We start from the raw sequence: 22,769 nt of genomic DNA on the forward strand, positions 1-22,769 counted from the left end.
TATTAAGTGTAATTACTTCAATAGACTCATGGCTTCAACTAGATGACATATGGTTCTTGTATTTCTATAACTGGTGTTTATTGTCGCACTTTAATTTTTTTTTTCCAACGCTATATTTTAGGGCTTTTAATTAGAAGAAATATACAAGTCGACCCATGTAAAACTTAACTCGAAATGACGATCCAAACAACAAAACAGTGGTTCAATTCAGGTGTTTGAATTTCCAATTAACAAAAAATAAGCAGTTTGAATCATTGTTTCAAGATAAGTTTTATTACATACAATCAAAAAAACTCTAAAACATAGGTTTGAAATTCGTTTAAGTGTTTTTAACGGAGATCAATTGAGAGAAAAATAGTCGAAATGTTAGACCGTTGACAGATATTTTAAAAGGTGATATTATTATTGAACAATACACAAAATGTAAGGTTTATATTCCACTTTACCTTAATTTATTAGCCACAACACACATGTCACACATAATTAAAAAAAAATAAACATACAAGCTTCATGTAGCGTGGATGATTGATTATACATAAAATAAAAAATTTAATCAATGTTTAATCAATGCAATTATGAAAAATACGGAAAGAATGTGGAAATAGCGATCCATGTTTTAAGATGTAGGTGGAATCAAATACTCCATAACTTTATTCACCTTTTTGAAGGAAACAAAAAAGGAAAAGACAATGCCTTTAAATCCACACATTTGCTTTAATTACTCTTTTTCTTTCTATTTATCATTTTATCCTTTATTATTTTTATTATATACATGTGACCGAAACATCTATATTATGTGAACACAATACATATTCTATGAATGTTTTATAAAAAATTGTATGGTTATGTATATCTGAATCGTGTACTGTAAGATTGTAATATATCATTGTATTGATCATGTTAAGTTTGTAATATTTTATCAGTGTTCAATGAAATTTAATCTGACTATTTATACAGAATAACAAGAACGCGTATATACGATATGTTATAAGAAGTATATTGCAATAATATATACCTTCATGAAGATAAATCATTACAACGTTTTAGTAATTTGTTGTTGTCGACATTTTTAGTGTATACAATTTAACAGTTATATAAATGGAAACCCTATTAGCATCAGTGGCGAAACTTGGACATACACGTCGAGGGGGCCTGACTGAATATGTATAAAAAATTCATACACTAGAGGAGGGCGGGCTCAAAATTTTGGTTGGAAACGGGTGAATTTAAACCATGTATAAAAATTTTCGGCTGAAAAAAGATAAATTTACACTGCCGAGCAAAAAAACGGAGGAGGCCGGGCTCAAAATTTCAGTCGGAAACGGGTAAATTTTCACTATGTATAATAATTTTCGGGGAAAAAAAGAATAAATTTGCACTACCGAGCAAAAAACGGAGGGGACCGGGCTCAAAATTTTGGTCAGAAACGAGTAAATTTACACTGTATATAAAAAATTTCCGCCAAAAAAGGATAATTTTACACTACCAAGCGAAAAACGGAGGGGGCCGGGGCCACCCCTGGCCCCAACAAAGCTACGCCCCTGATTAGCATAAAGCTCCATCATCGATAACTCATTTACTACTGAAGATGAGTTTCCACTGATGTACCAAATTGTCACTAATGGACCATATTACCACTGATAATCAGTCATCACCTATATTCAACATCAACACATCTAGTGAATGGTTCATTTGAGGACTCTTTGTATAATAAGTAATAACTATTTTTCTCATATCTATCTATTCTAATAAAAACCTATCATTTTTGTCACTTGTCAATATTATAGCCATCCTCACCTTTTATTCAACCAATTTTCATATTTGGTCCTTATCTTTTAAGTCTTTTCAATATATGATATTAAAATTATAGGTTTATTCCAACTAAATATATTACTACATATAATAAGTATTCTTCATATGGATATTGACAAGAGACGATTAGTGACTTTTGAAGTGTTAATTATAGTGTTTATTATTGTTTATATTCAAAATAATAAACAATAAACATTCGATTCATAATATATGGAATGAGAATTATCGACTTGGACTAAATTTCGATAACGTCAGCGGCTAAAGCTTAGCCTTTAATACCTAAAAATACATATGATTTTAAAACTAAAAGTTTTTGGGTTGACCCGAAACCTAAAATTCGGACCCAAGAACCAACCCAAATTACTTCGGTTCAGGTTCGGGTTAGTATTTTCTTGGGTTCGAGTTTCTCGGGTCGAGTTATTTTAGGTTCAGGTACGGGTTTTCTTGGGTTGAGTTTCATGTTACGGGTAAAAGTGACAGCCCTACTTTCAACGGTTATATATAAGAATCACTACCTTCACTTTATGCAACTTTAAATCTTCTAATATTCTTCTAATTCGGAATAATCACTATTATTTGAACATAGTTCTAATGTTAGTATGTATATTTCATTTTCCTGGCGATTACATTCATATGGAATAAACAAATCATTTTGCATATTTAAATTTTCGGTTTTTATGTTGCTTGATTATACAATTTTTAATTGTAAAATATAAAGTCAATTAAAAATTTGTCATACACATAATACTAATGACAACAAATTTATCATGATCAATCAATTTCAAATTGTAAAGATTCAAAAGATGATTATATCATCAAAGTTCATGTATATGGTTTTTGAGATTATCATGTTTTTTTATAAACATGAGCAGATGTTGTCAAATGACATCATATTAATTGATTAAAAGCTATAATATTTTATGTGTATAAATATTTTTTTATTAGTTTCATTGATATATATTATCATTTATCTAGAGTTGGTATGTACTTGAAGAACTTTTTTTGTCACATGGACAAATATATATGGCTATATCAAGAGTTATAAGCAGGCCTATATGTTACTTTATTAAAAGTTACAAGCAGACATGAATTAAAGATTTTGATTTTTGATAAACAATGTATACTTGCTAATACAATCACAAATGTAATGTAAAAGGAAGTTTTTACCTATTTGTAACATATTTGTGTAATCTTAGTTATGTAATTTATGTAATTTTAGTTTAATTATAATTGTATTAACAATATATGATCAACTTGTTGACTATATTTTGCTTAATGATCAAATTTAAAATTTTCAATAATTACCCGTGTTATACACGGGCCTCAAACTAGTGTATTATATGTCACTAATCTTAAAGAAAATTAAAGAAAAAGATTACATACATGTCAACTTATTACATTTATGTAATCAACAAGTCAAACACATGGGTAATGAGTACTGGAATACATATATTTGACTCGTTGTTTACATATTTTTAATAAGTCGACCTACATTTGTTTCTTGAAATTTTTTATGTGAATATATATATTCTTGAAAGTTGATGAATATAAAATTGTAGAAAGAGAGAATAAAATCTCTATGACAGGAAAATATTAAACCGTCGATCTGATTTAACGTGGTAATGTTACTTGCAATACATACCCTCAATGTCCTCAACCAAAGAGTGAATTAATTTATAGTATGTCTGCCACTAACACTGCTTCTCAGTGAAGCAACTTCAACTGTAATTTCATTAACTTCCTAAAGCAACTCTTTAACAATACCTTAAATTGATTCCAGAAAGCCAACAAAACTATTTTATAACTAGGTTATAAAACAGCCTTTGTGTGGATCTTACAGGATTGTCTCCTCTTATTGGGCTCAGAGACCGTGGGTTTGTTGTGGGTCAGGCTGCTTTGAAGGCTGAATCGGGCAAAGTTGTTAAACATGAGAAAACTTGTTTAGATAATCAACATGTCTTTCTACCATTTGCCTTTGATACATTTGGTTTCCTGGCCCCAGAGGCTGTGAAATTTTTAAGTAGGGTTCAGCGCGTCGTACACGGAACCTCTTTAGCTTCTAGGTCCCAAAACTTTGTTTTTAGCAGGATTGACTTTGCTATTCAAAAGGGGGTTGTGGCGCAGCTTGTTGCCCGTTTACCTGCCACTCTGTCACACCCGGCCCTGAGCGGCGGAAACGGCCGGGCGCGCACGAGTGGGGATTGATAATTAAGCACGGGCCATTGCAAAACATTCAAAGATTTTTATTGCGCATGAGAAGTTTAGTACAAACACATTACATTGTTCAAAGATTACAAAAAGAAACATCCAAGTATAAAACTGAAGATTTCCTCGCCATATCCCCTTGCGCGGCGGGTAACCGTGCGCATCGAGGGGATAAAACCAAAATCTTCCAAAAAAGCTTATTTTAGATGTTCAGCGTGTGGTGCTCTAAGTGTGACTCCCTGCGCTACCTAGTTATCTCCTGAAAGACACGTAAAAACATTTGAATCAGTATAAACTGAGTGAGTTCACAAGTTTTAGTAACTTGATAAAATCATTCTGAAACATTTCTGGCAACATCATTAACATCTGCTTGGTAAAATCGTATTAACACATAATTCTGACAATATTCTGATAAAAATCGTTCCGCGGGTTACGCGTGAACAAATTCTGGATACGGTGCTCGTCTATGTAAGTGGTGCAGCCACTACGAGCTAAAATAACGTAAAACCGTCCCGCGAGTTACGCGCAGACGTTTCTGGAAAACTATGCTCGTCTATGCAAAGAGGCATTGCCCCTACGAGCTAAGGATACTGTCCCGCGGGTTACGCGCGAACAATTCTGAGAAACTGTGCTCGTCCATGCAAAGAGGCATTGCCCCTACGAGCTAAGGATACCGTCCCGCGGGTTACGCGCAGACGTTGTGCCGGAAAACAAGGCGCTCGTCCATGCAAAGAGGCGCGACCCCTACGAGCGGGCTCAACCCCATAGTACTGCCCCATGCCAGGCACTCGTCCATGCAAAGAGGTGCGACCCCTACGAGTGGGCGGATCAAACCAGCAGTCCCTACCCTTAGAGTTCCAATGGTAAAGTGATCACTTACTCGAGTTCTAGCGCACATACATTGAAAACCTTAGATAACCGTTTGCATTGCTCATCATGAAACATAACTTAAAACACATAATCGCTTGCATAGCTTGTAAGTATACCATGATAAAACATTATTTAAGTACGTGTCCCTCGCCCCGAAAGCAATTTAAAAAAAAAAAACAGTGAAAACAGTGAAAATAGGGGCTGTGAGACTCACCTGTGGTTCTTGTTAAGGGATTAATCGAGATTCGGGTTTTCTTGGTGTTGGCCTCGGAATCGAAGGTCTAGAATACGATTAAATAACAAGTATATATATTAAGATCAAGAAATAGGAGAATATAAGGGTTGGATAGTAGGTATCAAGGTTATATTCTCGGCTTACCTAGTAACAGGATCGGAGCTGGAAACAACGGATGCTTGGGAAAGGATTAGTGCAAGTTTGTAGTTCTTTGAAGTGTGTTTTGGGTGATAATTTAGGCTACAAATTTATAGGCAAACTCAAGGGAACACAATCCCTTGCTTTAGGGGATTGAAATCTTTTCATATTTAAATGTAATGATGATAAAGTATAGAAGTTATTATTATTTACTTAAGAGTGGAGTGGTGGATAAAAGATTTTGATTTGATTTGGACAGAACATGCAGATCTGGGGTTGGTGAAAATAGGGTGGCTGACAGTTGACTTTTCATGTTACAGTGTGCTTTTTCAGGTACTTTTGTCAGTGTACAGTAAAAAGTGGAAAATCTCTGAAACACGCTACTGTTTCCTTTCGGGCGGGAGTAATCTCCTTAACTGGAGAATAGACCAAGTGTTCTGCGCGTATAACTTGGTGCGCATAGCTTTCTGCGTATAGGACATGTCTTTGCTGCGGGTAGGTGCGTAACCTTCTCGCAGTTAGGGACATTTGAGTTTCATTTGTAGATTCTCCAGGTGGTCTTGGTATTTCAACATAGTGATCAGTCATGTTGAAGTCAATTCCATCTTGGAGCTTCAGACAAACTAGCTCTCAACGTTCCCGCCATGCGGGTAGGTTAGTTCCCTTCCGCACGCGCATAAACGATGTAGGATGCACCCGCCTTAGCATCATGCGGGATGGTCAACCCATAGACAACATAATGTTTAAGTTACATGAAAACATAAAGCCAAATCATTCACGTATGGCGCATATAACATATGCTCACGCTGGTTCTTAACATGGTGCGCTCGCGCAGGTTGCACATAACAACTGCACGCGCTGACTAACATGGCGCGCTCGCGCAGGGCGCACATAACAAATGCACGCGCTTATCATTTACAATCACCTAATTATTAGGTTGATTACTTAGCTTATGGGTTTGGGAAATTACCGGTTGTCACATTCTCCCCTCGTTAAACGAATTTCGTCCCGAAATTTAGGAGACGTTGCTGGCAGAAGCCATGTTCTGAAAGAGGTGTGGGTATTTTGTGCGCATCTGGTCTTCTCTTTCCCAAGTGAATTCAGGCCCACGCCTCGAGTTCCACTGAACCTTTACTAACTTGATTTTGCTTCTGCGTAACTTTTGTTCTTTCCAATCGGTTACTGCTATGGGTTCTTCTACGAAGTGCAGCTGTTTGTCAATATGAATTTCTTCCAACGGTAAAATCAACGTTTCGTCAGATAAACACTTCTTGAGGTTGGATACATGAAACGTATCATGAACTCCACCGAGTTCGGCGGGTAAACGAAGTCTATAAGCAACTGGACCGATCCTCTCCAGGATCTCAAATGGTCCAATGTAGCGCGGATTTAGCTTTCCTCGCTTACCGAAACGGGGGACTCCCTTCCATGGAGAGACTTTCAAAATTACTTTATCCCCTACTTGAAACTCCAACGGTTTCCTTCTCATATCAGCATAACTTTTCTGTCTGTCGCGTGCTGCCTTAAGGCGATCCCTTATCTGAAAAATCTTGTCTGTTGTTTCTTGGATCACTTCTGGACCAGTCATTTGCTTGTCGCCCACTTCAGCCCAACACAGTGGGGATCTACACTTGCGCCCATATAACGCTTCAAACGGCGCTGCCTTGAGGCTTGTGTGATAACTGTTATTGTAAGAAAATTCAACCAACGGAAGGTGGGTATCCCAACTTCCTCCAAAATCGATCGCGCATGCGCGCAGCATATCTTCCAATGTCTGGATCGTTCGTTCGCTTTGTCCATCCGTTTGGGGGTGATAAGCCGTACTCATGTCCAGTCGAGTACCTAACCCCTCTTGTAATGATCTCCAAAACCTTGAGGTGAACCGACTATCTCTATCAGAAATGATGGACACTGGGACTCCATGTTTTGAAACTACTTCTCGAATATATAGTCGGGCTAACTTTTCCATTTTATCAGTTTCTTTAATCGGCAGGAAGTGCGCTGACTTAGTTAGCCGATCTACAATAACCCATATCGTGTCGTAACCCCCAGGTGTCCTTGGTAGTTTGGTGATGAAATCCATGGAGATTTGTTCCCACTTCCACATGGGAATTTCTGGCTGTTGAAGTAACCCCGACGGCTTCTGGTATTCAGCCTTTACCTTTGAACACGTCAGGCACTTACTGACATGTGTCGCGATGGCGCCTTTAAGATTGGGCCACCAATACAACATTTTAACATCTTGGTACATCTTGTCTGCGCCAGGATGTACGGAATACCGCGTCTTGTGAGCTTCGTTTAATATCTGCTCGCGCAGTCCTCCCTTGAGAGGGACCCATATGCGGTTGGCAAAATATCGAGTGTTCCCTTTAAGTTCCAAATTCTTAATCATACCCCCAAGGGATTCAGTTTTAACAAACTCTGGTTTCAAGGCTTCTTGCTGAGCGTCTCGGATGCGCGTAGAGAGCTCTGCGTGAATTGTTAGCTTTAGGGCCTTGACCCGTAGTGTTTTTATTCGCTCCTTTCTGCTTAGCGCGTCTGCTACCACATTCGCTTTCCCCGGATGATACTTGATCTCGCAATCATAATCATTCAACAATTCAACCCATCTTCGTTGCCTCATGTTTAAATCCTTCTGATTGAATATATGTTGGAGGCTCTTATGATCCGTAAAGATTACACATTTCGTACCGTAGAGGTAATGGCGCCAAATCTTTAGCGCGAAGACAACCGCTCCAAGTTCTAAATCATGCGTTGTGTAGTTCTTTTCATTGGTCTTGAGTTGGCGCGAGGCATACGCTATAACTTTGTCTCGCTGCATAAGGACACATCCGAGTCCCTGGTGTGAAGCGTCGCAGTAAACGACGATGTCATCCGTCCCCTCTGGTAAAGATAAAATTGGCGCACTACATAACTTCTGTTTCAACATTTGAAATGCCGCTTCCTGATTCTCGCCCCAAATAAACACCTTGTCTTTCTGAGTTAGCGCGGTCAGAGGTAGAGCTATCTTGGAGAAGTTCTCAATGAAGCGTCGATAGTAGCCAGCTAGTCCAAGGAATTGCCTCACCTCAGTTGGGGTTTTTGGCGCTTCCCAGTTTTCGATGGCTTTAACCTTAGAAGGATCGACGTGTATTCCTTTCTCGTTTACAACGTGACCGAGGAAGTGAACCTCTCTAAGCCAAAACTCACATTTAGAAAACTTTGCATACAACCTTTCTTTCCTTAACAATTCCAAAATCAACCTCAAGTGTTGCTCATGCTCGGCCTTGGTTCGGGAGTAAATTAGAATATCATCTATAAACACAATCACAAACTTGTCCAAGTATGGTTTGCACACACGGTTCATCAGATCCATGAATATAGCCGGCGCATTAGTTAGCCCGAAAGGCATCACTAAGAACTCATAATGGCCATATCTGGTTCGGAAGGCTGTCTTTGGCGCGTCTTCCTCATGGACCCTAAGTTGGTGGTATCCTGACCGTAGATCTATCTTCGAATAATAACTGGATCCCTGCAACTGGTCAAATAAGTCGTCAATCCTCGGTAAGGGGTACCGATTTTTGACTGTCAGCTTATTCAGCTCCCTGTAGTCAATACACATCCGGAACGAACCATCCTTCTTCTTAACAAACAGTACTGGAGCTCCCCAAGGTGAAAAGCTTGGGCGTATGAAACCCTTATCCAAAAGTTCCTGTAACTGATTGGATAGCTCTTGCATCTCAGATGGAGCTAATCGATAAGGCGCTCGGGCTACTGGCGCAGCTCCTGGGACCAAATCAATTCGAAACTCGATTTGTCGCGGGTGGCGGCAATCCGGGCAGATCTTTAGGAAAAACTTCTGGAAATTCGCGCACTACAGGTAAGTCTTCAATTCTTCGCTCATCTCCCTTCTCTATTACATGCGCCAGGAAGGCGTAGTACCCTTTCCTTAGGCACTTGCGCGCCTTTAGGCACGAAATCAGTTTCGTCGCAACTCCCTTTCTTTCCCCTTGAATCATCAAAGTTTCTCCGTTCAACAGTGGAATCCGAACCTGCTTCTCATGACAAACAATCTCCGCGAGATTCTCGACCAACCAATCCATACCTACCACAATATCGAAACTTCCCAAATCTATTGGCAACAAGTTTATATTGAACTCATGACCTCCCATGACTAATACACATTGCTCAGTCCTTTCATTCGCGCATAACTGCCTACCATTGGCTAGTTCTATAGTATAAGGTTTGTCTAGCCTACTGGTCGCTAAGCCCAGGGAGTTTTTAAACTCATGGGATATAAAACTTAGGTCAGCGCCAGTATCAAATAAGACAGATGCATAATGACCGTTAAGCAAAAACGTACCGGTTACCACATTCGGCTCTTCCTTTGCTTCACCCGCGCCGATCACAAAAGCTCTCCCGCGAGCTTGGTTTCCTTTCTGTGGGCAATCCCGACTGAAGTGTCCAGGCTTCCCGCATGCGTAGCAGCTGTCGCTCGATCCAGCTTCTCTGATGCGACAATTCATCGCCTTGTGTCCTGGTCTGCCACATTTGGCGCATTCGATTTTTGCGCATTCACCCTCGTGGTGATACTTGCATTTGCTGCACCATGGGCGAGGCCCGCTGTATCCTTTCCTTGATGGTTCCGCGGCTTGAATCGCGTAAACCCTTGTGCTTTCCTGCTTCTTGGGCGGTGGCTGCTTGAAGTCTGACCCTCGGTGGGAGTTCCATTTCCTCTTGGAGTCAGAGGTTCGCTGCTCGTTCAAGCGAGCGGTCAACATACCCGCACGAACCGTATCCCTTGTAAGGGTGATGGCTCGCGCAACCGCCTCGTCAAAGGTCGGAGGTGCGGCGGCGTTGAGCGGGACTCTAACGACAGGAGGTAACCCAAAGATGTACCTCTCGATTTTCTTTTCTTCTGTGTTTGCCATGTCTGGCACCAGCTGGCAAAGCTCGTTGAAACGATTGGTGTAGGCATCGATATCCGTTCCTACCATGGTGTGGTTCCAGAATTCTTGTTGCAAGCTCTGAATTTCCGCGCGAGAGCAGAACTTTCTCATCATCATTTCTTTCAATTCTTCCCAGGTCTTGTGAAGAGCAACTTCTCGCCCCAAAGTCTTTACTTGGAGCTTCCACCAAGACGAAGCTGCTTCTTGGAACATGCAGGTCGCGTAAAGGACCTTCTGGTTTTCACTACATCCGCTGATGGAGAGAACGGTCTCCATCTTGTCAATCCAATTGTAGAGCCCAATGGCTCCTTCGGTGCCTTTGAACGGCCAAGGCCTACAGGCCATGAATGTTTTATAGGAGCATCCTTTGTTCAAGGCTCCTGATTCGGGTTCTGGGGTCTCGTTCTCTTGGCAACCCTGACTAGATTCGGCCTTGCTGGCCTCATGCGTTGCAATCGCCTGCGCGATTATTTCTGCGAGCTCCTCGGGTGTCATGGTAATTCCCTTGGCTCTGGTTGGAGGCATTCTTTTCATAAAAAGAAAATATAACAAACTTAGCGCATGTACTCAGAGCACATAATGTTCTTATCTCTAGACACTGTGACCCGTGTTCCTAAGTGCGTGTGTGATTTTTCTTTTGAAAATATTCTTTTGAAAATATTCTTTGAAAAATATTTCATGCGATTCCCCAAAGGTTATAGTCTAGGTTAAAAAAAAACTTCTTTTCCTAGTTCGCTATAACCAGTGCTCTGATACCAATCTGTCACACCCGGCCCTGAGCGGCGGAAACGGCCGGGCGCGCACGAGTGGGGATTGATAATTAAGCACGGGCCATTGCAAAACATTCAAAGATTTTTATTGCGCATGAGAAGTTTAGTACAAACACATTACATTGTTCAAAGATTACAAAAAGAAACATCCAAGTATAAAACTGAAGATTTCCTCGCCATATCCCCTTGCGCGGCGGGTAACCGTGCGCATCGAGGGGATAAAACCAAAATCTTCCAAAAAAGCTTATTTTAGATGTTCAGCGTGTGGTGCTCTAAGTGTGACTCCCTGCGCTACCTAGTTATCTCCTGAAAGACACGTAAAAACATTTGAATCAGTATAAACTGAGTGAGTTCACAAGTTTTAGTAACTTGATAAAATCATTCTGAAACATTTCTGGCAACATCATTAACATCTGCTTGGTAAAATCGTATTAACACATAATTCTGACAATATTCTGATAAAAATCGTTCCGCGGGTTACGCGTGAACAAATTCTGGATACGGTGCTCGTCTATGTAAGTGGTGCAGCCACTACGAGCTAAAATAACGTAAAACCGTCCCGCGAGTTACGCGCAGACGTTTCTGGAAAACTATGCTCGTCTATGCAAAGAGGCATTGCCCCTACGAGCTAAGGATACTGTCCCGCGGGTTACGCGCGAACAATTCTGAGAAACTGTGCTCGTCCATGCAAAGAGGCATTGCCCCTACGAGCTAAGGATACCGTCCCGCGGGTTACGCGCAGACGTTGTGCCGGAAAACAAGGCGCTCGTCCATGCAAAGAGGCGCGACCCCTACGAGCGGGCTCAACCCCATAGTACTGCCCCATGCCAGGCACTCGTCCATGCAAAGAGGTGCGACCCCTACGAGTGGGCGGATCAAACCAGCAGTCCCTACCCTTAGAGTTCCAATGGTAAAGTGATCACTTACTCGAGTTCTAGCGCACATACATTGAAAACCTTAGATAACCGTTTGCATTGCTCATCATGAAACATAACTTAAAACACATAATCGCTTGCATAGCTTGTAAGTATACCATGATAAAACATTATTTAAGTACGTGTCCCTCGCCCCGAAAGCAATTTAAAAAAAAAAAACAGTGAAAACAGTGAAAATAGGGGCTGTGAGACTCACCTGTGGTTCTTGTTAAGGGATTAATCGAGATTCGGGTTTTCTTGGTGTTGGCCTCGGAATCGAAGGTCTAGAATACGATTAAATAACAAGTATATATATTAAGATCAAGAAATAGGAGAATATAAGGGTTGGATAGTAGGTATCAAGGTTATATTCTCGGCTTACCTAGTAACAGGATCGGAGCTGGAAACAACGGATGCTTGGGAAAGGATTAGTGCAAGTTTGTAGTTCTTTGAAGTGTGTTTTGGGTGATAATTTAGGCTACAAATTTATAGGCAAACTCAAGGGAACACAATCCCTTGCTTTAGGGGATTGAAATCTTTTCATATTTAAATGTAATGATGATAAAGTATAGAAGTTATTATTATTTACTTAAGAGTGGAGTGGTGGATAAAAGATTTTGATTTGATTTGGACAGAACATGCAGATCTGGGGTTGGTGAAAATAGGGTGGCTGACAGTTGACTTTTCATGTTACAGTGTGCTTTTTCAGGTACTTTTGTCAGTGTACAGTAAAAAGTGGAAAATCTCTGAAACACGCTACTGTTTCCTTTCGGGCGGGAGTAATCTCCTTAACTGGAGAATAGACCAAGTGTTCTGCGCGTATAACTTGGTGCGCATAGCTTTCTGCGTATAGGACATGTCTTTGCTGCGGGTAGGTGCGTAACCTTCTCGCAGTTAGGGACATTTGAGTTTCATTTGTAGATTCTCCAGGTGGTCTTGGTATTTCAACATAGTGATCAGTCATGTTGAAGTCAATTCCATCTTGGAGCTTCAGACAAACTAGCTCTCAACGTTCCCGCCATGCGGGTAGGTTAGTTCCCTTCCGCACGCGCATAAACGATGTAGGATGCACCCGCCTTAGCATCATGCGGGATGGTCAACCCATAGACAACATAATGTTTAAGTTACATGAAAACATAAAGCCAAATCATTCACGTATGGCGCATATAACATATGCTCACGCTGGTTCTTAACATGGTGCGCTCGCGCAGGTTGCACATAACAACTGCACGCGCTGACTAACATGGCGCGCTCGCGCAGGGCGCACATAACAAATGCACGCGCTTATCATTTACAATCACCTAATTATTAGGTTGATTACTTAGCTTATGGGTTTGGGAAATTACCGGTTGTCACACACTCTATTGTAATCGTTTTATAGTAAATTATAATGAAATTTATGTATTCGAATTGTTTCATGTATTTAAAATATTCAAACATGGAGATTAAAGAATTCAAAAAAAAAAATTAATAACATACATGTCCAAGTCTTCAAGTGTAACAAATATCTTTCTAACCCAAACTTGAAACTCCTTCAAAATATCCCTTTCAACAAGACAGTCTCCGAGAATTTAAATATCTCGGCCGAGCTAAAATAAAAGGGTTCGTAAGCCTTAACGAAAATTTTTTTATTTGCTAATGTACATGGATAAAATTTTTATCGACCAATTTATTATAAGCAGAAACCATTATGAGCATGTAATTATCTCATAAATCATTGTAAATAACCTTATTTTTACCACCAAAAAACATATATATGTATTAAGTATAAAAAATTTTGCCTCCGAAAACTATGTGCCCCCGCTAATGATGTGGCTCGCATACCCTCCGAGCCTCCCATGCCTTTCAAATTCAAATTATAAACTACAAAAGGAAAATGATTTGAATTATTCAAAATTAAATAATCAATATCTCCAACACAACTTTCCCAAAAGCAACACAATAGTATAAAGAAACCACTTGAAAGATACATGTGATTGAAAAAAACATTATATATATTCTTCACTATATATGCAACCATATGAACTACAAATCCATAGAAAGAAATTAAGCTTAAATGGATCCACTTAGTATACATGCTTACAAGATTAATGCTATCAAGAAACACAAAAGGCAGCAGTTTGTTGGTACTATACTACTATACTCCTTAACAATATTAGCATGTACCTTGTTTTGTTCTAGCCACTTATGGTACCCTCCATTTTGTGCTACATTTAATGTCATTTTCTATTTAACCCTACCCAAGATATGTTCATTCTTCTTCACTAGCAAGGTCTTGTTCATTGTGGGCAACCTCATTGTCATCTTTCTTGTGGGAGAGTCAAAGTTTTTCACCTCTAAATCGAAGGCGTTGAATGCTAACTATAGTGATATTTGTTATGATAAGTACAAGTGCAAGATCACTGAGCCACAAGTTTTGTCGCAAGCAAAGGCTAAAAGTGCGAGGGGACTCGCTACATGCTCTTTGGAAGTACGTGACGATGAGGAGATGTTTAAGTGTCGTAGCGGGACGGAAAGGAAATTTGAGATTGAGAAATTGAAGTTTGAGGATTTAGAGTTGGGTGAAGAAGAAAGTTTGCCTGCTGAAGAGTTGAACAAATGGGCTGATGATTTTATTGCTAGGGTCAATAGACAAAGACAACTTGAAGCTGAATTTTCTAGGTGATAATTAATATTGGAGGATGACTGAAGGCAAATACTAAATGTAGAGGTGGGGAAATGTAACTTTCTAAGGTATACGGCATTACAAATAACGTATTATGTGACAACGTGTCCGACATTGGTTAACAGTATGAATTCTGAAGCCTTTTGTAAGTTCATGGTTATTGTCTACCAATAATTTCGTATCATAGATTTAATTGATCGGTCTTAAACTTATAAGGTTAGCTTATAACTACGGGTATTTTGCTATTCCCCGGTTATATATGCATCGAGAAAGATGTGTAAGCTAGTTTTATTGTATTTGTATGACTAGCTTGTGTAATAACATTAATTATATTACAACAAATTCTTTAGCCAATTTCCATAGTTATAATGCCATTGATGACAATGTTAGATAATAATCAAACACTCTTGTCAATCCACAAATCATATTACTTTAAAATAGAACTAATATAGTGAAATATAAAGAACATGACTATATTTATGATACTTTACACTTTTTCACATGACTTACTTTTAATATATTCAAATCCAACATTCTACAAAGTAATATTTTGTTTATTGCCTATATATATACTAATAAACTACGATTAACATTAAACACCTATAATATATATAACAACAACAAAAGAAAAAAGATCGCAAGTGGTACAAAGAAAGTACAGAATCCTATACTCCTTTTACTTTCTTTTCTTTTCTTTTTCATTATGGGCCTCCCCTCTATCTTTTTGAGGTGGTGGGTTGAGAGTTGAACTCAAGTAAAATACTAAAATACATGCATATATGATCAATGAACAAATTTTGTATTATGTTAGTTTTTCGGTAAAAGGAAAAAGAAAAACATTTTTCTTTGTGTTATATATCCTTTTTTTACGCCTTCCAAGTCCATTAAAGATATATAAAACCAAACACACATCGTGCTACAAGAAAAAACACCATTAGAAACAAGACGTACAAAGACAATAAATGTGGTTGCTATAGATTCATCTATAAGTTTCAATAAGTGGAGTCTGAGTTTAAAGATATTGAACTTAAGCTTAAATTTAATTTAAAAATATGTAGTTCAACATTTTTAGCGGTCCTTAAAACTTAAGCTCACTTTAATTTGTAATTAACATTGTAAACTCAAGGTCGACTTATTTATCATTAATATATTCTTTACTTATGAATAATTGTTATATATATGTGTGAGCGAAACTTAAATAATAATTATAAATGGTAATAATAGTTCTTTAGCTATACTTTTATATATGAATACTAATTACATATTAAAGTGTTTACTTAGACTTGCAAGCTTATTAAAGCTCGATATATGAAAGTACTTGAGATTGATTTTGCTTATCAAACATGCTTTAATTTAGGCAATTTCTCATCTAAGTTGAATTCGAGGAGCTTTTAGCATGATAATTTAAGTAACTTATCTGAAAATCAAATACTTACTACACGTGTAATCACTAGTTATGGCCATTGAAATCATCATAATAGTATTTTATTCAATTACAACTATTATATAATTATTAATTATTTAGTTTAGTTTATAAACATATATGGTGAGAACGGACTCTACGTACATATATGATGCAAAAGCTACTTATAAAATTCGGTTTGGAGCATGCTTCCCACTATCACTTAATTCTTAGTGAAGCAACTTCATTTGTAGATCTTTTAAACAAGTTTTTGTGAAGCTTCCTTAGACTTCAATGACTGGAAGAATATATCAAAATCTTTGTCTTTTTAACACTTCGTGTCAAGTTGCCGCAAATATTATACTATACATTTAAAGTAAAGAAAAATTAATTATTGTTTAAAAATTAAATAAAAAAGTTGTACAAAGCTTAAGTGTTCACATATGATTATGAATATGATTTATTTAAACTGCGCACTTTATATTGTTAGATCTTTATATTGTTAGATCACCTTAAGGCTTAAACATACATTTTTCTTTCGTGTATTAGAACCTTTCTTGAGCCCACTTACGTGTATGTTTCTTATAGCCAAACACTTGTATGTTTCTTATAATTAATCCAACCATATACCGGCACACTTATATGTGTTCCCTAGCGTCGGCCATATCCTCTCTTACATTGTAACACTTACGAGAGTTATGTCTCCTCGCTTACATTTAAACACTTAATTAAGTGTCGTTGTAGTGTTCATTGATCTATTTTTGTAATTGTACTTTACATTTGATTTTTTGAAACTTGGTCTACTTATGTGTCCGCCATTGAAACACTTAGTGTTAAACTAGGTGTCGTAAGTGCTCATAAGTTTTCTTAGAAGCTAGCGAAGTTACTTTAATTTCAACTCTTTCACTAGGGGGCTTAATCATTTTGAAGTCCAAAATAGAGTGAGAAAAAGACTCCCACCAGAAATTCACTGGCCATCAAAATACATTTTTACTTTAAAAGTCAATGGTGATCCGTTGGAGATCTATGACGGTCTGATAATTATCGTTGGTGATCAGTGAACCTTCAATAAACTAAGTTAGTTTTTGCAATAATTTATTTCTCACATTAAAAGTATGAATAATCTAAAAACAAAAAGTAGATAACTTAAAAATAAACCATACGTGCATAAACTAAAAAATGTTACACAACTTGCATTAACTAAAAAAATCAAATAAACTAAAAGGAAAATTAAATAAACCAACTACCATAAGCACCCCTAGGTGCACGATAAGCTTATTTAATTATTACGTGCATTCTTGTCAAGTGTTTCCGAACTCCATTCGATCCATGGTTTGATGATTTAAGTTCTTCACCCGTATTATCTAACCATTAAGTCGAAGATGAACTGCGAAGTTTAAAGGCATTGTGAACATGGAAGACTTCTACACTTTTAAGAAACTAGCCATTATAAATTTAAAAATTATTATTTTCTAAATTTAAATGTATTTAAACTAAATTCATCGTTAATTAGTGTACTTATTGAAAGTAAAGTGGTCTCTTAGGCTTCTACGAATATTTCACTCAACCAACTATGAACACCTATAATAGTTAAAAACCAACACTACCACGTGGCACACACTGCTACGTGGCACTCCCTAATCTCTCCATGCAAACACTTAGACCACCACCTTCACCTTCACCTCCACTTTAAACTTAACCTCAATATCATCGTCATCCACCTACAATTTCAAACACTTAACATACACACACAAACATAATAACAAGCAATGGATTTGTTAACAGTTTGTTGAATCTTGTAGCACCTCCTTTCACTTTCTTCACCATCTTGTTCCTCCTCCCTCCATGGATGTTCTTCAAGTTTTTCCTACGCGTCTTTCGTGTCGTTTTCTCCGAAAACGTCGCCGGTAAAGTTGTTCTCATCACCGGAGCGTCTTCTGGCATCGGTGAGGTACATAATAAATTTTTAAAGCTATAAATATTATTTATATAATACTTAGCCGAGTTTAGCGGGTCATGACTAGTATGGCTATTATGTCATGAATATTTAATGTCATGAACCTTTTATCTATAAAATATATAATTTTTAAATGACTTAATACAAAAATGGCTAGGGTGTAGCTTAGGGGTGTGTATGGTTGGATCTGTAGTTTGGGCTAAAACCGACCAAATGCGGAAAATTTGGTTTTTGGATGTTTGTAAATTGTAATCGTTTGATTTCGGATTTTTTCTTTTGTTTTGTCATTTGAGTTTGATATTTTTAAATACTTGGGCTTAAATATTTGAGTCACCTAAATTCTTATATATTATTAAAAATTAAAAATTAAAAACAACAAAAAATTAAAATCTAGAAATTCAGTTTGACTCGGTTTTCACAAAAACATAAAACGGTTTGGTTTTTTAGGTCTTACGGTTTCGGATATGTTTTCTCGGTTTCATGTACAACTATGGCTTAAGGGTGTGCATGGTTCGATCTGTGTCGGGAATTTGGGCTAAAACTGACCATGTGTAGGTAATTTGGGCTAAAATCGACCAAATGCGGAAAATTCGGTTTTTGAATGTTTGTAATAGTTTGGTTTCGGTTTTTTTTTTTCTGTTTCGTCATTTGAGCTTGATATTTTTAAATTCTTAGGGCTTAAATATTTGAGTCACGTAAATTCTTATATATTAGTTAAAATTTAAAATAAAAAAAAACAAATTAAAATCTAGAAATTCTGTTTGGTTCGGTTTTCAGAAAAACATAAAACCATACCGTTAGTTTTTGTTTCAGTTTGGCTTTTGAGGTTTTACAGTTTCGGATTTGTTTTTCAGTTCACCTTCGATTCCGACACTTTTTTATTATATATTTATGACCATACAAAAAAATTTATATGAAAAATAATTGAAACTACACAATGCAGCATCTAGCTTATGAATATGCTAGCAGAGGAGCATGCTTAGCTCTATCGGCTCGGAGAGAAGAGCGTCTCCGAGAAGTCGCTGACCGGTGCCGCCACATTGGATCGCCAGAAGTTATAATCATCTGCGCCGATGTCTCCAACGCTCACGACTGTAAACAAATGATTGATCAAACCGTTCATCACTTCAATGGTCGATGTACACAACCACTTCCTATATATCATGCATTTGAATGTTGCTTCTTAATCTTGATTAGTGACATCTTATTGTTAATTGATTGTATGCATGCAGTGGATCATTTGGTGAATAATGCTGGGATTTCCCAAATCGGTATGTTGGAAGAAGCCGATGATATTACGAATTTACGACCTGTCATAGTAAGCTTTAAATCCTTCATGTGATTCCATTCTATGAATTATTTCCTAAAGTTTTTTTTATAAATAATCTCATGGGTTGATAACTTGATATTATATATAGGATATAAACTTTTGGGGTTCGGTTTACGTAACAAAATTTGCAGCTCCACATCTTAGACACTGTGGAGGCCGAATCATCGCGTTATCATCGGCGGCATCTTGGCTTCCTCTTCCAAGAATGAATGTATACAATGTAATGTTTTTCTTGATCTAATTACTTAAAAGGACCTAATTTATATCGGTTCGGGCTAATAAATTATTTTACCTTTCTTAAATCCATATTATTAATAGATATGGTTTCATTAGGCTTTGATCATATCTAGGAGTGAAAACGAGCCAAGCCACACTATGCGACTATGCTCAACTAGTTTTCAGTTACGAGGGCTTGAGCTCGGCTTGTTTGGAGCATTTTCTCTAATGCTCGAGCGGGCTAATGAGTTGATATTTCAAGCTTGGGAGTGAATCTCATCAGAGAAAACATAATACCTATTTCCCCTTGGGGTCTTATTGACTTCAGTAACAAGTCTTTGCCGTGCTGCTTCCAGCTCCTCAACCGAACCTCCTAAAACTTGAATAACTTCTGGAACCAGCATTATGAGCCCATGATGTACATTCACATTAGAAATAGCAACCTAAAAAAATGAGTCACAAAATTTATAAACAAAATTTGTAGCGTCTTTAGAAAAATTAGAATAATTGCAATCAAGGTTTGCATGATACCAACTATGCAACAAACTAAATTCTTCGAAAAACATAACCATTTATGTTCACAAGTACTATAATAGGTTGCAAGATTTATAACATAGCACCTTCAGTCCTGCAGGAGCAAGAGCATCTAGATCCTTAATAGGCTGATATTCCATGCCAAAAACGCGTTGAACACCATCAGTCATAGACAGCTTTAGGCATCTTTTTAAGCCAGGATTCGCCTTCTTGTAACGCTCTCGAAGAGGCTGACTAATGTTTACTATCTCATCAACCTGCAAAAATGAACTTATGTCAGTTTAGAGTGATAATGTTGAAGAACTAAATTACACATTCAAGATGCACAATCATGATTGCAAAAATCGCGCCTAGGCGCCAATTAATCCTTGATTAATAGTAAATCAGCGCTCGGCCGATGAGATTTCACCAAATCAGTCTAATTAATCAGTAATCACATAATTTGTCAAGACTGGTCAAATTTCAGTCAAAACTCAACAAAATAGGTCAAATTTCGGTTAAAATCAGTAAAAATGGGTCAAAATTGAAAATTTATATATAACTTTTATCTTTTGAAAAATTATATATAAAATTTCAATCCGCTTAATCTCTAGTCAGTACCGCACCAACCAACTAGCGCCTGGTGAGTTCTACAACACTGCGCACAATGGATAAGACATTGCATAAAGTAACCTTTCGAAACTGAATCTGCAATAAGGTTTTCAACATCTGTGAACCAAAGCGAATAATAAAGGAATCCCATCATTGCAATGTTTCAAATTCCTAATAAACTTAATAATCTAAACACTTCTAAAGTTATTTCAGTATCCGAAAACTTAACAAACTTCAAGTCTTCAACTTACACAACAAACTTATCAATAACAACCTAAATGGCTAAACCCGACACTAAAAATATCCAAAACACTTGTAACACAAACGGTCCAGGAAGATCAGCAAGGTGCATCCAATGCACATTACTCGAAAGCACACCAACACCCCGATACTTAAACAAACATATTTGAACAAACATAACAAACACAACTGAACAAAATTTACCAAACATAATCGAACTAGTCTAAGGGGGTGTTTGGGATTCCTTATTTTACTTCCTTTATAACTTTTCATTAAGTTAATAAGTTACAAAAGTGTAACTTATGGAACTTTTCCTCTCACAATATAAGCAATCCTAAACACCTTATTACTTCTCAAAAAGTTTATAAGTTATAAGTTGGTGAAAATAAGCAATCCCAAACACCGCCTAATACATCACAACTCCTCCATACATATGCATTTATGTTTATACTTATACTTATATATAACTAACTACTTATGCATTTATTAAAATTTAAACGAACGTCAACGAACATAAATAAACAAGCAAAACACGTGTTCATGTTCACCGAACGTCCACAAAGCCTAAAACCGACACTAAAAACATCCAAAACCACCTGTAACACAAACGGTCCATGAAGATCAAGAAGGTGCATTTTATGCACATCACTTGGAAGCACGCCCGCACCGCAACAATTCATATCCGAATCCAAAAACCTCTCGAAACATAACTTCGCCTTTTTCGCATCATCTAATGTTACAAATCCCGGAACGGCCGTCTCGAGACCACGTAAACACGCATCCAACCATTCATGTTTTAATCTCAACGCTAACTCTTCCAAAACCCTACCAATTGGACTCTCAGACGTTAGGTTCGTACCAGCAGTGCCAACACTGCTTGTTGTAGAATATTCCGAAGAATTAACGGTCGGTGGCTGATGCTGAGGTGGAGAATTGAAGATGTCTTCTGTTGCGTCGATGAATTCTTCGTCGGATATTTCGATTTGGATGGAGTTAGGGTTAGAGTTGGTGGAAGTTAGGGTTACGTTTTGGAGATTAAGAGGTGGTGGTGGTGGTTGTGGTTGTATTACGTCTTCTTCTTCGTCAGATGAGACTACGCGCAAAATACGTCTTCTAGAGGACATTGTAGTCAGTCTAGTCTACAATGGCGTCTTTTTTTCCCTCCAGTTTTTCTGTCATTTTGAAATGGTTTTATACTTTTAGGCAATGTGCACTGGGCGTCGATTTGGGCGAATTTTAGGCGCGAACACCGCCCCTGGGCGATAAGTGAGCGAAAAGGAGCGAGGGCAGGGTGTTTTTATCGCCTGGAAGAAGAAGAAATATTATTATTGTATTATATGTATGTGTGTGTATATGTATATGTATATGTATATATGTTGTGTGTGTGATATATATGTATATATATGTATATATGTTGTGTGTGTGTGTATATATGTATATGCAAAATGAATCCTATAAATAACCCGAACCAACCTAACCATCCATTCCCTCCTTTTGGTCAACACCATGGTTCGCAAAACCAACCGAACGTGAACTTACAATGAAACCCCCGATGAACCTAAACCAACCGAGCTATCCGTTTCAATTTCCCGACCCGAACCTAAACATGTACGCCAACCGAGCTATATGTTTTTTTATATTTTTAGTTATGTATTTTTTTTAGTTATGTATTTTTTTGTATTTTTTTTAATTTTAATGCATTTTTATTTAATTATTTGAAGAAATTGGTTTTTATTTGATTAGTTTAATTATAAAAAGAAAATAATAAAAAAAGATATTGTGGGCCCAATTTGTAGCTCCTACACCATTACACCCCAAAAACATATTCTCACCCTTTGCTAACTGGGCGCCACGTGTCACAATCCACCCTCATTTATAATCACTCTACTACACATAGCCTTATATCCAGGTGCATAGGGTTGAACAGAGGTGTAAAGTGTAAACGAGTCAGGTAGTTTTAAC

The 22,769-nt window shown here is 37.6% G+C and overlaps 1 protein-coding gene and 1 pseudogene across 2 annotated transcripts; one reads left to right on the forward strand and one right to left on the reverse strand.

Annotated features, from left to right (window-relative positions):
- The first annotated feature begins 17,496 nt into the window (after positions 1-17,496).
- On the forward strand, positions 17,497-19,467 carry LOC143530657 (11-beta-hydroxysteroid dehydrogenase A-like). Its single transcript, XM_077026135.1, has 3 exons — positions 17,497-17,890; positions 18,840-19,214; positions 19,315-19,467. Exons 1-3 carry the CDS (start codon positions 17,789-17,791, stop codon positions 19,465-19,467), a joined length of 630 nt encoding a protein of 209 aa, XP_076882250.1. The 5' UTR covers positions 17,497-17,788.
- Positions 19,468-19,699: 232 nt separating this feature from the next.
- On the reverse strand, positions 19,700-21,931 carry LOC143530658 (recQ-mediated genome instability protein 1 pseudogene; annotated as a pseudogene). Its single transcript, XR_013134904.1, has 3 exons — positions 21,404-21,931; positions 20,063-20,233; positions 19,700-19,885 (listed from the first exon to the last, which is right to left on the reverse strand). The product of XR_013134904.1 is annotated as a recQ-mediated genome instability protein 1 pseudogene (transcript).
- Positions 21,932-22,769: the final 838 nt, after the last annotated feature.

This window comes from Bidens hawaiensis, unplaced genomic scaffold (assembly GCF_021521415.1).
Source record: "Bidens hawaiensis isolate Kalapana, Puna unplaced genomic scaffold, B.hawaiensis_p1.1 tig00008970_1, whole genome shotgun sequence".
NCBI classification, from domain to species: domain Eukaryota; kingdom Viridiplantae; phylum Streptophyta; class Magnoliopsida; order Asterales; family Asteraceae; genus Bidens; species Bidens hawaiensis.